The sequence below is a fragment of the Typopeltis vanoorti genome, chromosome 8, assembly GCF_054136105.1.
Source record: "Typopeltis vanoorti isolate ZY-2024b chromosome 8, IOZ_Tvanoo_1.0, whole genome shotgun sequence".
In the NCBI taxonomy this organism is placed as follows: domain Eukaryota; kingdom Metazoa; phylum Arthropoda; class Arachnida; order Uropygi; family Thelyphonidae; genus Typopeltis; species Typopeltis vanoorti.
Window position 1 is genome coordinate 36,909,155 of NC_143556.1, and position 16,052 is coordinate 36,925,206.

The 16,052-nt window shown below is 36.2% G+C and overlaps 1 protein-coding gene across 8 annotated transcripts in view; it reads right to left on the reverse strand.

Annotated features, from left to right (window-relative positions):
• Positions 1 to 3,904: 3,904 nt before the first annotated feature.
• LOC150103932 (mitochondrial potassium channel ATP-binding subunit) overlaps positions 3,905 to 16,052 on the reverse strand; it is a 320,223-nt gene continuing 308,075 nt past the window's right edge. For all 8 annotated transcript variants that reach the window (XM_090396614.1, XM_090396615.1, XM_090396617.1 and 5 more), the window contains 2 exons: positions 15,782 to 15,969; positions 3,905 to 4,045 (listed from right to left, as the gene is read on the reverse strand). In XM_090396614.1, coding sequence (XP_090252740.1) covers positions 15,827 to 15,969 — 143 coding nt within the window. In that variant the 3' untranslated portion in view covers positions 3,905 to 4,045; positions 15,782 to 15,826. The remainder of the gene's footprint in view (positions 4,046 to 15,781; positions 15,970 to 16,052) is intronic.

Sequence of the window (16,052 nt, forward strand, 5' to 3'; positions counted from 1 at the left end):
ACTTTCCTCTTTAGCCAAATCTTCAGTGAGAATAATGGGTATAAAACTTATGATGAATACACCCTTTAAAATAACTTTTGGCATCTAGTTTGCAACATGTCTAAAGCCATTCATTATGATCTCTGGCACCTGAACACTGCTCTTAATCAATGTATAGCTAAACAGGTTGTGCAAAAAGTTACAGTCGTAACTCTTGTAAAGTGAGAAAGCAGTTGTCAACTTGTGTTCTTAACCCATAACCATGTTGTTCTGGATTGTCTATCCTTGCAGACAACTTCAACACATGCCTCCCTAGCTGAATCAATCAAAGTTTTCTTCCGATTTCGCCAGTGAGATTCCAAGGTTTGGTTCTTGAACTGTTTCATTTATTCCTCAATAATGTTTGTATGTGTAAAACTCGATATAGCTTAGAAATACCAAAGAACTTTACATCGATTTTTACAGAGGTCCATGAGAACTGTACAAAAATAACCTTGTTTGTCTCTATGTATTTTATGTTAAACATGTAAATAACTCTATGCGAATTGATTGTATTAACTGTTTTAACCAAAGTTTATAGAATGTCAAAAACAAATGCAATGCTTTTCCATTGGAAGTTTAGTATAATAGCTATGTATAAGAGCACAAGAAAGTTGTCTACGATGAAGTGTGTGAGAAAGTTGTTTGCGAGCTCTACGCATGAACACCTTCAAAGTTAGTATCAAAGAGATCCGCCAGTTTCAGAGAAGTTTCTGCTGCCCGACAAGACAAAAAAAAAAGAGTACATGGAGGAGAAGAAAGAATGGGTTGGCCTTATCAAAAAGATCAAGGAGAACTGTCAATTTCTTTGGGGTTTACAACCCTTGGTGCAAGGTCCCTAGAAGGTGAAAATAAAAGGGGACTGAGCCAAACATAGTGAGAGGAGAGTCCAGGTTCAGCTGCCGAGAGAGCAGAGGCAAAGTCCAGTTACTGAAGTAGGAGAGGCAAAGCGCTGTTACCGAAGAGAGCCAGAAGCAGTCGGACCCAGAGGAACAGACTTTATGGCGAACCCACGTCAGAGAAAAAATTGGGAGAACAGCCGATGCCAAGTGCCGGTCAGATGTCCTAGTGCTGCGGGAAGTCAACTGAAACCAAAAGCCGCAGAGTGATTTTCAAGCCTGTATGCTGAAACTTCTTGCCTGTGCTTTTGAGTACCAAGAATATTGCAGTCTAAGACCTGCTGATTTTTCTGAGGGGGGGGGGGGCTATTCTTGAGATGAAAGAAAAACCATAGAGACTTTGATGCAGGACTTTTGGAAGGTGTCATGACAAAGAGCCTCTGTAAGTGTATCCCATCTTTTTATGTACATTCTTCTGTAATCTAGGAGATATGTCACTGATGGACTGATAAGAAATATCTATAAGAGAGTCCTCTGATTTGTTGTTAACTGGAATATAAATTGTAAGATAACTTGCCATAGCTAGCTAATCTTTTTATGAGTAAATTAGTCTCAGCAATTTGATTTTTTTAAGCAGAGAAGTAACAGAGTAATGTAATTACATTGTATAGTCGTTTAATATTGAAAAGGGAAAGTTTGTTTCTTTATACCAAAAGTATACAAGGATAGGTAGAGAGAGTAATCTCCCTATCACTTATTTAATGTACTTTGTTTCTATTGTAAATAAATGTGTTTTAATTATATGTCAATAGAGTGCCACCTGATTGTTTATTTTTCAATGCACTGTTCCTAAAAAAACACTAATTTAAGAGCGGGAAACCAAGTATGATAGCCGAAGCATATAGTTAAGTGCAAATAGACCACAACTGCTTGTGTACAGTTTTACTGAAGGAATTTGTGCTAGAGAAAGAGAGAGAGAGAAATCAACAGGCCATATTACTGAGTTTTATGCCAATTAAAAGATACTGGTGGCACAGTCTTATCAAATAAATTTTCTAGTAGCCATAGGCATAAAACTCGTAGTGCAACAGGAAGATAAACTAAGTACGCAATAGTGAGAAAAATTGTGAGAATAAGAAAGGAATATATATATATAAAAGTTAATAATAACGGTGGCTTATAAATAGCAAATAATAGCATACAGTTTACATATGGTTAAGTTTAGTACAGTTTACCTATAAAAGTTGCATGGCTTTAATTCATTTTAAAACTTTCTTATATAATATCCCACTCCTGGTACCAGCTGCCTGGCTGGTGAGCAGATATGCTAACCACTTAGCAGCCAAAAGGCTGCAGGTTCGAGTCCTGCCATGGGCATGGATGTTTGTGATTGTCTGTGTAAATACTAGCGGTGGTAATGGGCAGTAGATGATGATAGTTATGGTTTGCTGTGGTTGATGGATTGAGTGGTGAAAATGGAAAGTTGTGTGGAGTGGTGCCATCCCTCAATGAGTCTTTGGACTCCTTGGAGGTGTCACATAATAATAATTATTATTATTCATTTTTAATGTGATATTCATTTTTATGTTGCTTAAAACTAGGTGATCACTTCCAGTTTCAAATTTTCTGTATACTCTTATATCCTTAACAAGCATGAAGATATCGCTATCAACAATAAGATAGTGAAACTTTTTCTTATTTTTTTTTGGTCTTCTCTCCACTGAACTTGTGCACATCTTTATGTTGGAACATGATGCTAGTAATGTCTGACTGTATCCTGAGCAAAAATACAGCAGGTACTTACCATTAAAATTAGTCTTGCCTTCCAAATTTTCCCAAAATGTTTCTATATGCCTGATGGGATTCATTTCCTACTCTGCTGTTTATATCTCCAAAAAGACCATATTTTCCATTTTCTTTATGTCAGATGGCTGCTCTAATGATTCAAAAAATTACTTCTCCACTTTTTCTTTAGGAGAACCTTCTGTGGGACAAATAAATCATCAGCACAAATAAATTTCATTTTCCATTTCCCCATTTTGAAGTTTACCTACATAACTGTACTTCTTATTTAGTAAGTTAAGATTTCACCTACTTTTTGTCTTCTTCATCTCAGTAATGCAATTATGTCTACATAGTACTTTTCTAGTTCATCTGCAAGTTTAATTTTCTTTTCATTAATATCCATTAGATCCCGTCTTCAGATCTCCTGACATTGAGTTTGTTGTTCCTCTTCTAGATGTTTACTTGAAGTTTGTATAAAAAATGAGAAGGAAACAGTATTTTATTACAAGGTACCTAATTTTTGTTATTCTCAGTGGGAAGGACTGGAGGATTGAAAAATTCAATGTTAATAAAAATCCTTGAAAGCAGTTTGATATTTTGCTTTCACTTTCTCAGAGGAGATATTTTCTGGAAATACCAAAACTCTCTCTCTCTCTGCCCTTGCAGAGTTGTTTAGTCATGTCAATGAATTCACTCTCATTAGAGCTTAATTTAGAAATGTTTTTTTTTTTCATTTTCTTTTTCATAAATATATATATATATATACACAGTCATACCCCCACTTACGCGAATCCAGAGTTACGTGGTTTCTTATATGTATGTATTTCCCGTCACGGCTCACCACTAGTCGTATCTTTCCGGTGCCAGCCGCATTACTTAAAACTTAGTATTTCTTAGCCTGGCTCCCACTGATGAGACCTCAATAAAGGTCGAAACCGGTCTGGGTAGTGGCCCCTTGCCTTTAATACAGAGCATCATACATCTCGTCCAGGAGATGTGCTTTGAATTAAGGGTAAATTTTAAGAATAGTGATCAGAGCTTATTCTACCTTTACCATGAGTTGCCGTGGACTTGTACTACGTGCAGGGTCAGCTAGACTTGCAACACTTGCAGGTGCAAACTTGACTGACTTATCTGTTTGCTTACTTGGGAAATGGAGTAAAAAAAAACCAGATTTATATTTAAAATAACTTGGTATCTTTAACATATATATATATAAATATTTATTTATTTTTGAAATAAGGATATTATATACAAAATAACAGTGAATTTAATTAGCAAATATGAAATATTTGCTTTCATAAACAGTTCACAACAAAGTATTGTCCATCAGTTCCCTCAAATTGTTTCTTCTCCTCTGTCCTCCTTTGCCAATGATTACAGAAAATAATTTGAGATAAGAGCTGTATATAAAAATTAAACAAAATTACTGTCAGTTTCAGCTATGAATCAATGTTACTACTATTATACTGATAAAAACTATACCAAAGTTATTTCTAATATTCTTATTCAGAATGGAAGAAAGGTAGGAAAGGAGCAAGGGATAAGGAGGAGGAAGGACAGGGGAGGGAGAGAGAGAGAGAGTCTTTTATGATCTGATCTAAATTTTGTTATACTCACTGGGAAGGATTAGAGGATTGAAAAATTTAGTGTTTTTTAAAATCTTGAAAGCAGTTTGATATCTTGCTTTCATTTTCTCAGAATGGGAGATTTCCTGGACATACTAAAAACGTTCCCCTCTCTGTAGAGCTGTTTAGTACTGGGTCAATGAACCTAAAACTATGAAGTGAGTGTATTATACCAATTAACAGCATGTGCTTATCAACAGATCTGACTGTTAATAGAAGTGATAAATGTGAGAGTTTCTGGGAAGAAGAAAATGTTGCCACCTCCATTCCCAGCATTCTAGATGTGATTCAGATTCAGGTTTTTCTAATATGGAATTCTTTCAAATGTACCAGAGTTTGCTATCAATTCTAGATATACATTTTTCCAGTTGAGTTTTATTATTAATATTAACATTATTGATTATATTACTCTTAAATTACTGATACATAAATAAAGAATTTCCTTTACATCCACATTTTTTGGTCTATAAGAGTAAAAACACAAAAAATCATAATAGGAAGTCTGTTTTCATGAAATCAAGATTTAAGAAAAAATACTGAAAATATTATATAAGATCAGTTTATCTTTGTAATGCATGATATATAGTAAGTATCAGTATTGAATTTTAATTATATTTTGGCACTAGTCAGTGATCCACCAATAACTGTAATTATAACTTCCTATAATACAAAAGCAAAACTTGTACTAGATGAAAACCAATACCAAGTATTGTCATGAAGAAGACTATTATAGGTTTTCAGATTTAGATATCATGATGATATCAGCCTGTATCTTACCGATTACAGGGATACAGGCCTCACCCACTGTGGGATGGTTGGGTCCACTTTTTTCCATGGCAGTCCACTTCATATTGGGAGAGTGCATATATATTTGTATGAATGAATGTATGAAAGTGAAAGACAATCACAAGCATCCATGTCTGAGGCAGGATTTGCAGCTTTTAGGCTAGAGAGCAGATATGCTAACCACACAGCCAACTAGAACAGTTTTATTTTATTCATATGGAGTTTCCTCCCTTTTCTTCCCCGTCCCTATTGGGGCGAGTTGAGCCCCCTCATGGGGGGTTAAGTATTTACCTCTGTAAATCCGTGTGTGTTCACAGGGCCAGTTTGCCTGCTTGTGAGATGAAAAAAAAAAAAAAAACAGATAAATTGGGGGGGGGGGGAACCCTGCTGTCCACGTCCAAGACCGGTTAACTTGGCTATATACCTGAGGAAGATCCTTAAGCTCCTCACATCGGCGACGGGAATCGAACCCAGGACACTCCTTCCCAAGGCATATGGTTGCAAAGCGCAAAGCCACTAGACTAACTGCGCAGATGCCAGAACAGTAATTTAGATAGACACATGTCGAAAATGTTTTCACTTGATAATTAAAAATGCCAAGAAATTATATTCTTGTGTAAGGTCTTGACGTTTGGGACACATCGATGGGATGCTGCATACTCTATGGGAGGAGTTAAACCGGAGAAAGTAGGAGAGACAAGAGATCTGGGTTTGATGATTGATAGAAATCTGAAATTTAGGAGACATATTGCAAAGGTAGTGAAGGTAAAGCAGAGGATTGCTGCAATAATGAGAAGGATACTAACCTGCAGAGATAAAATAAGATAACTTGTAAGATCATTCCGTTGTATAAGACTTTGATCAGACCACACTTAGACTATTGTTCTCAGATCTGGTCCCCAGGATTTGAAGGGGATAAATTAACTGTGGAAAGGTTACAAAGGCAGATAACAAAGATGGTGTCAGGACTGTACAATGTTAGTTATGAGGATCGGCTGAGGGAGTGTGGACTGCAGAGTTTGGTGGATAGAAGAAGGAGGGATGATATGAATGAGACTTTTAAACTGTTGAGAGATGGTTACAGGGTTGACACTGGGGAGTTCTTTCGCTTGGTTGAACAGCGAGAAGAAGTCATGACAAGGGGCCATCCCTGTAAGTTACAAAAGGAAACTGTGAGAAAGAGGGTGAGGAGTGGTTTCTTTGTATGGATGGTGGTTGAAAGTCATGGAATGCATTGCCTGATGGAGTGGTGAGAGCGAGAACAGTCAATGCATTTAAGGAGTGGTATGATAGACTTTTTGTTTCCTAGGAGGGACCTCCCACGATTAGTCTTGATAGACTTGTGTTTCTCAGAAAGGACCTCCCATAATGAGTCTTTTGACTCCATGTAAGCCTTAATAATAATAATCCTTTATCCAAGAGCAAGCAAACAAAGACAGCATGTGAGGTATCTTCAGGAGTAGGCTACTTGTATATAGAGGCTAATGACTTGACATTAATTGCCATAGTATCCCATAATGCAAAGCACACATATATTTGGATGTGTATAATGCTATGCATTATGGGAAAGGCCACTGCCCAGTGGTTTTAACCTTTATTGAGGTATCATCAGTGAGAGCTAGACCCAGAAGAGATACCAAGGTTAAAGTAACGCAGAAGTCATATTTCCATATACAAGTAGTGTAACACCTTATTATTAAAATACTGCTTATGCTTGGATAAAGGATTAACAAAAATATAATTTCTTGGCATCTTTAATTTAATTTACAACCAAATGAAAAACTTTCAACCACTAGTTCTAATCCAGAGTATTTTAATAATAAGATACACCTTTTCACTGCTTATTTATGGGAAAATATGTCTTAGATGAGTGGTTCTGCTTGGTGATAAGGTGAGCCTGTCACTGATGAGTTAAAATGATACCTTGGGTCACACATTGAAGTTAGAGTGATCTGGGGGTTTGCCTAATTTTCAGAGAAGACCCTGTACTTATACACAGGTTCTGCTGAAGTGGTCTTGATCACTGCATTCCATTAGATTCTTGCCTATGGTATAATTTCTATATCAGTAGAAGCTATGGTTTAGTGGCCTTTATCAGGGATCTTAGGTGGTTGCTTTTCCCCAGGAGATGAGCAGTTCTGCTTTGTCATAGGGTGTGCCTGTTGCTGAGTAGAACCACCACTGAGTATCTTTGAGTGACTGAGAGTCATGAGTTAAAATGATCCTTTTGGTCACTCAATGAAGTTAAAAGGATCACCTAGTTTTTGTAGAAGACCCTTTACTTATAAAAATGTCAGGATAATAGCCCTTCCTATTAATGCATAGCATAATACGCACCTGAAAAGATCCATGCTTTGCATTATGGGATACTAAACCAATTAATGTGAAGTCATTAGCCTCTATATGCAAGTAGCCTAGTCACAAAGATACTTCACATGCAAACTTTGTTTTCTTATGCTTGGATAAAGGATTTAACAAGAATATAACTGTAAAATCTCGTGAGATAAGTTAATATAATTAACTTGTCGAGCTCGATTTTACAGAGGTTTCAAACATAAATAATGTAGAAAAAGTGATGAAGATTTTTTTTTTTTTGCCTGAATATAAATTAACTGCTTTGTGAAATGTGTTAAACATTTCCTGTTTGAATATTGTACTTAAAATTAGAGAAAATGGATTAAGTGATATTAACACAGTGAGTCAGCAAAAAGAACAGTGTATCAGAACAGTTCACAACTTGCAAACAAACTGAGCACCTGAAATAAAGACTTTCGGCAAGAAGACCAGAGTGACTTCACCGCGCTGACAGGTAATCATAGACATTCCAAAGTTGGGAACAAAGAGCAAAGAGCATATTTAAGAGGCTGAGAAGGGGTGATTAGGAGCGGTTACTAGAGGGGGGGGGAAGGTTATGAGGACTACCAATGCCGCCCCAACTACTGGTCTTTTGGTTCCCTTATTGGCTGTACGGGAAGAGAGGAGAACAGGCGATGACTCGGAGCATGTGACTGGAGGAGGTTTGGTACCCGTGGTCAAAACTACGTCAATGGTGATTCCTCTTCAAATGTTCCAGAAAGAATTCCAAGGCGTGTCGGACAACATGTGTCCCACCGTGTAGCTGACTGCGATCCCCACAAAAGGCTAGATGCCTGGTCAACGAGTAGCTATCTGTGGAGGAAGAAACAACAGAGTACAAAAACATCCAAGACAAGAACGTGTCCTATGTAAAGGCAAAGTTTCAAGATATCCTGATAGAGGCTTTGTTCATGAGAGAGGATTGTGCATATATAGAAAGAATTGTGAGTAAACACATGATATTGATGTTCTTTTTTTGGAATATAGATATGTAAGAATTGTATATAAGTGTCAGTGATAAAGTTTGTAAAGTGTTGTGTATAGTAGCAGAGTAGCACAAGTGTATACGTCATATTAGGTAAGGAAAGATCTTGAAGGTAGTTATGCAAGAGGGAATAGTTATTCTATACTAATTGCCAAGTATGTATTTTATAATGCTAAGTAGTGTGTTAAGGTTGAGTGAATGCAAAATGTGTATAATCTAATAGTAAAATATATTTGCTGGAGTTAGATATGCTGAGAGGATCAGTTTCTCTCCACTATTTTGTAATCTCACCTGTTTGGTTAGAATAAAATGTTTGTTTGAACAACAATTTGCTCTGATCATTTGCCAATGCCCTATCTCAAATAAAACAAACCTGTGTGCGTGTATTAAATAGGTAGAGCCACAACTTGCTGTATGATTAGGAAGATTTTAGCTAAGACCTTACCATGGTTCCTGTACTTATAACTCTTAGACTCTATTATTTCTGCCAGACTGGCGCAGTCGTAAATCAAATAAATTTGTCTGGCAGAAGAGTGTGAGAAAATAAATATACCGCTATCGTATAGCCAGCAATAGTTAGATATAGAGTCAGGTTTACGTGTCGTAGGGGACAAGGACAAGAAAAGAAGGGGGGGGACAAAATTTTAAGAAAGAAGGGCTTGGAGATCAAATAAATGGCAACCCGATAAGATAGCAAATTAGTAACTAATAAGAAAAACCATACATATAAAAACAAATAACGTAAAATTTTACATAACTTCGTGGCATCTTTAATTTAATCAGATGTACACATGTTGAAAATTATATAGATGCTGCTGTTCCGTTTTTTTTTTTTTTCAAATACTGTGTGCTATTGACAAACCATGAGTGGCATAATAAAGTATAAAGGCAAAGAAATACACACTAAATGTCTGTCAGTGCTTCTCCATTTCCAATACTGGAAATGATATAACACTGACAGACTCAAGTAATGTATGATTATAAGTTGTCATATTAGTCGACCATCAATTTATGCAACTACAGTACAATTAGAATATTCAAGATCAAATCTTACTGATGTCATTAAAACATGGAAATATCATGGTAAAAATAAAATCAACAGACTCTTAGTAGTCAGAGCACTAACTAATGGAAATGGATAGGAGAGTGCTGAAGAGGATTGTGCAATCCTCTCATCATTCATCATTGAAATCTCTTGAATAGGAACTTAATAATGCAGATTGGCACCAGAGCATTTTCTAATGAAAAATATAACTTCAATTTCCACAACAAAGTTTGTATACTTGTATAGTGTGGAATTGCTATGATTAGACAGCAGACTGTTAGAAGATAGTGCTATGGAGTTACAAATCAAGATGCACACTCTTCGAATCAGATAAATGTCTCTGCATATGACAGCTGTCAGAAGAATGTTATTTATGAGAGTGTATCAGTAGAAAAAATTAACAGCTTCATATGAAAACATTTAGACATTAATATGAGATAGGATAAGTAGTTATATAATTACTTTCCTAAGAAGGAGAGCCCTAGGTTTGAAGAAGAAACTTTATTAGAGTTGTTCTGGCAGAACTACGTCAGATGGATGTTGGAAGTTTTTCACTTGGTTATACTATAAATTAAAGATGCCAAGAAATGATGTTCTTAGTTTAATGCTTTATCTAAGTGTAAGCAAACAAAGTTTGCATCTGAAGTATTTTCAGGACTGGGCAACTCGTATATAGAAGCCATTGACGTCACATCATTTGCCTTAGTATTCCATAATGCAAAGCACATATCCTTTCAGGACATGTATAATGCTATGCATTACGGGAAGGGTCACTACCCAGACCTTTTTGATCTTTATTGAGGTTGAGGTCTCATACAGAGGCAATACCAAGTTGAAGTAATGCAGAAGTCATATTTATTATTATTATTATTTGACACCTCCAGGGAGTCCAAAGACTCATCAAAGGAGGGCACCTGCTCTACAACTTTGTCTCCACCAACTGACCACAACTACACCAACGCCATCTACTACTGACCACCACCAAAACTAGTATTTCTATAGACAATCGCAACCATGCCCACAGCTGGAATTGAACCCATAGCCTTTTGGTTGGAGAGTGGATAAGCTAATCGCTTGGCCAACCAGGCCAGCATTTTCATATAGGAGTAGCCAAAAGATGTAACAACTTATTATTAAAGTACTCTGGATTTCGTTTTATGAATACATTACTTGCTTGGCCAAAACAAGCTGTATTAAATTAAACATGGTAAGAAATTATATTCTCGATTAATCTTTTATGTAAGTGTAAACAAAGTATGCACATGAATTACTGTCATAGATATACTACTCATATATAGAGGATGATGACTTTGCATCAATTGTCTTAGTATCCCATAATGCAAAGCACACTTCCTTTATGAAGTGTACATTGTTATGCATTATGAGAAGGATCACTACCTAGAACCAGTTTCGACCTAGGTATCTATATCTATCTGGTTCTGATTTATGAAACCTGAATAAAGATTGAAACAGGTCTGGATAGTGACCTTTCCCATAATGCATAGCAATATACACTTCTGAATAGAAGTGTGCTTTGCATTGCAAGTTACCTAGTCATGAAGATACTTCACATATTAACTTTGTTTGCTTATATTTGGACAAAGGATTAAACAAGAATATAATTTCTTGGCATGTGTAAATTAATTTCTAACCGAATAGGGGAAAACTTTCTACAAAGCAGGCAATATTTTTAAACATTTTTCTGACATATATTATATTTTACTTTCACCTTTGTCAAAAACAAATAACAAAATGAAATTTGCTTAACAGAAACTTAATTTCTTTCTCTACTGCAGTGAACTAATTTTCTTAAACTTAAAATTAACAGCATCTTGCCCATACCAATCTTACAAAAATTAAACAGGTATCCACTTATCACCTTTTATTCTCCTATGGGAACAGTTCAAACTCCACCAGTAGCCAATTTGAGATAGTAGCTGGCCCAAGACTATCACTAATTACAAATATCACTAATCACCAAGTAATTAATCAATTAGATTGATTAATTACTTGGAAACTGGTAGAAAAAGTTCCTCTACTCAGCGACTAGATTTAACTTATTTATTTCGTATCCAAACACAAGTGGTACAGTAGTACACATTGGTACAGCATTATTTATAACAAATTAGGATACATTACAAATGAGAACAGCTTAAATTTGGTAGGTGAATTATACAGGGAATAATAAGTAAAATGTGAAGAAAAAAGAAACTATATATAAGTTATATACAATAAATATGGTCAGATGTTCCTCCAGTATCTTGTGCAATCAATTGCTCTTTCTGTGTAGGATATAAGGTCCTCTTTTGTGCAAGGTGATTGAAGAAGGGGGACAAGAAAGAAGGACTTGATGAGGTTTGGTTTGCAGCGTCCTGTTATTCGAAGTCTATTGAGGCTTTTCCAAGTATTCCAGTCCAAATGGACACCATGTGGAAGATGTTCGGCTGTTGGAATACCAGTATTATTCTCAGGGTAGTTGAAGTCTTGTCTCTGGAGGGGGTTTTTAGATGTTTCAACAGTTGCTAGGAAGCTATGTCAGGATCTTCGTCTTTGGGGCACTGTGGTATGGCTGAATAGCAGGTGGCATTAATCATTCATTTATCTGCTTCTTTCATCAGCTGAGAATGCAGATCTTCAATCTGCATTCTCAGTCTCATTCTCAGAGACAATGTTCTATTTCTTTCTTTCTCAGTCTCTAGTGGTGTTGGTTTCAGGCATCCTGTAATTAAGTAGCAGCTTTCATTCAATGCTGATGTTGTGTCGTCCCTTTGTGTTTTAAGGCCCTTTCTATCTCTTGTAAGCATAAATCACACTAATGTATCTTTCTTTCAATAATTCCTACTTATTATTTTCTTATCACTCTTTTAATATCAATTATCTTTTAACTTCTATCTCAATATACTTATTACTTAGGCCGAAATCTCTGACGAGAGTGAAGTTGTTGTTCTGTGAGACAAAGAAATGCATATGGCTGATGCCTATTTCTTTGTCTCAGCACTGGTTCTATCTCCCTTTTCAAATTCAGAGAAAATTTATTTATTAATGCTGTGCAACCCTGAATCCTAGGATATACTAAACATGTAAAACCAAGGAGTTAGAATCCAGTCAGCATTCACTCTTGTCATTTATAAATTTTAAACTTGCAGTCATGACCTGATAATATTTAATTTTCCCACCTTTCAAGGTTCGCTATATTTTATGAGCAAGTGCAGTAGGATCTAAGTACAGGCAAGATAACATTTATATTTAAACAAAACATTTTAATTACAAGTAGAATACATATAATACACTTTGAAGCACTGAGTTAGTCATTCAATAAAATTTTGGTACAGCATTAGCACTCTTACATACAGTTATTCATCCCTTCCATAAATTTCTATCTGAGAAACCTAATTAATAATATTTTATCACTTAGTCTCGTAGTATCACTCTACTCGATCAAATCTCATTCTTAATATATATCAAATTCCATTCACAATCTTGTCTGACAAATCTTATTCAATTTACATATATCTCAGGCCTAATTAAGAACTCTTGTATCTCTCTCTCTCTCTCTCTCTCTCTCTCTCTCTCTCTCTCTAGGTACATTCATGAGACAATGTTCTATTTCTTTCTTAAATCTATCACTTAACAGTTCAAAGAGTCTCTAGTAGCACATACAATAAAATCTTCTTATTCAATTCCATTAGTTAAAAGACAAAGTTTTCACCTTACCAATTTACTGGTAGGCTACTTTAACCGCTTCAGTATCGCGTCAGATATCTACCTACGTTGACCGCTTCATTTCACACATTTTGCTGGATACTCTTTACGAATTTTCTATATACTGCATATTGGAAGATTTCTGTAGTTTTCCACTATCATGATCTGCTGGGCTTTTGTTTCCGACTGGTAAGTTCCCTTGGTCATTTGGTCTTAACTTCCTCAAACAAAGGAAACCCATGTGGAGGCTCCATACCAGCCGGACTTCCGAGGCACAAGAATACAACAGAAGGAAAACATCTAAAAGCCTTGTGCGCAGCATTACCACTCCTTTTAAACGCCGCACCACTTTTCTCATTCGTCATCTGATATCTACGTCATACGTTCTCCTACGTTGCACAGCACTAAGCGCCGCTCGCGGAATCCTCTCATAACTTTCGTAGCGTCATGGTGGAAGGGGGGGGAGGCACCTTGCTACATAACAGATGTACCTGTACTCTCGCTACATGTTTTTGTAGTCGGCCATTTCATTTCACATTTTGGCTATTTTCTCTCACCCAGCAAATGGTTAGTTATTTACATAGTATCTGAGACTAAGCAGCTATACACCAAAATTATAATGAAATTTCACATTACAAAATAAGATAAGATATAAAACTAAAGGTAAAATTTCTATACAAGTGCTTCTACATTTCTGATAAATCATTAATTCTTTTAAGAGAGTGATAACGATGTTAAGTCCGAGTGAAACGTAATTTTCTTTAATATTTTGTTTCACTCCGACTTAACACTGGGTCAAGTATTTCAGCATGACAGGATCTGGACCATACCGGGCAGGCATATTCAGCAGAAGAATAGCAAAGGGACAAGGCAGAAGATCTTGGTGTGCTAGGGTCTGCACCCCATTTGGAGGAGGTATGTTTTTTTAGTATATCGTTTCTTGCATTCACTTTTGCCTTTGTTTTTTCTATATGTTTTATATGAAAGAGTGGGATCGAGAGTCACACTGAGTAGACTGGGTTCCAGGAATGCTCTATATTAGAGCCTTCCCAAGAAATCCATAGCTTCCTATTGGCCTTGTTATTGTTAAAGTGGAAAAGGCCAGTCTGGGTTTTCAAGGGGTTTGGTTTTAACTGATTACTGCTATAATATGTGGTTAGACTATTTAAGGCAAGTGATAGAGTAGTTTCAATGGACTTCAAATTTTTTGATTGAGTAGCTATGGCAAGGTCATCAGCATAGATAAAATTTCTAGTTCCTGGAAAGATGGGGAGATCGTTGGCATAGAAGTTGAAAAGTAATGGTGATAACACACTTCCCTGGGGGGGGGAACAGTTTTTGGGGGATGCCAGCAGCTCTTCCTACCCCCAGGTCCACAAAAAAGCATCTGTTTTCCAAGAGTGATTGGATCAGGAGGACAAGGCAATAGTCTCTAGTTATTCTGTATATTTTATTTCTGAGTGTGAGATAGTTTATGGTATCATATGCTGCAGTTAGATCTACAAAGACTGCTCCTGTGGCTAGTTTTTGCTCATAACCATTTTCTATATATTGAGTGAGCATGAGAATTTGTGATGTACAGGATTTGCCTGGTCTAAAACCAGCCTGCTCAGTAATAAGATGGAGTTCAATAGTCAATTCAAAATTCATTATTCATAGAGTTTAAAGAGATTGCTGAGTATATAGGTCTGTAATTTTTTGCTTCGGTTGGCGTTTTCCCTGGTTTCAGAAAGGCCACCACTTTAGCATGCCTCTAGATTTTTGGTATCCTTAGAGTTCTGAGGCAAGTGTTGTATAGGCTTAATAACTACTCTTTAGTCCTGGATCCAAAATGTTTAATTTGTTCATCAAGGCCTGCAGATTTTCTAGGTTTTAATAGGTTTATGGCAGCGTTGAGTTCAGTGATGGTGAAATCCGAGTTAATCATATTTTGTTCCTCACTTGGGGTTCTAAGTATCTTATTTTTTGGGTACTTTTTAGGGAATTTTCCATTCAGCAGCATCTGGTGAGCAATTTGATTAGCTGTAGATGGCTTAGTGAAATCTTTCCTAATTCTGCTGATAAAGTTCCATGCCTTTCTGCTACAATTCTAACTTAGAATGCTCTTCTCAGTTAGAATCGAGTCAGCGATTCTAAGAGCAGTCTAGCACAATGGACATAAATGCTACTTCCACAGGGCTACACAGGCCAAATAAGCATAATTCGTATAATAATGCAATGATATAATTAACATGCATGTTTTTTGTTTGTTTTCAGGCTGAAAAATGGCAGAAATGAAATACTTTTTTTTTAATGTGAAACCCACCACAAAACAGCTGTAACAAATTCATCTGTTTATTACCATGGGACGGCTATGGGTTATCTATACCTCCCAGATGAGTCTTTGACTCCATGAGGTCTTGGGGTAATAATAATAATAATCTAATTCTTAGCACACTCAAAGTGCAGACCAAACATGGGGATTCTTACCACCAGCCAGTTGAAGAGTGGTTATACTATTCACGTTGACAACCAGGCTGGCAAAGTAAGATTTATAAATAGACTGTAAACTTTCCCACAGTTCTATACTTTTTGAAAAATCTGTAAAAATTGATTAACAACATTATAAATACTTCCATGAGATCTTATATTAACTTACTTGCACTATTCTGTTAATCTTCAGCTAGCTAAGTTCATTACAAACTTATGTGATAAGACCAAAAATTTTTTCCAAGGGAGATTTAGGAGGGAAATTTAGCTCAGCGATTTTTCCATTTTCTAAAACAGCTATTACATCAGCATTTTCTATTGTGCTAAGCCTATGTGCTATCACTAAAACAGTACGCCCTGTAGAAATGGAAGAAAAATAAAATTTTGATCAAAACCCTAATTTAAATCAGCTTGCTTCTTCAAAATATATATTCAAGTAC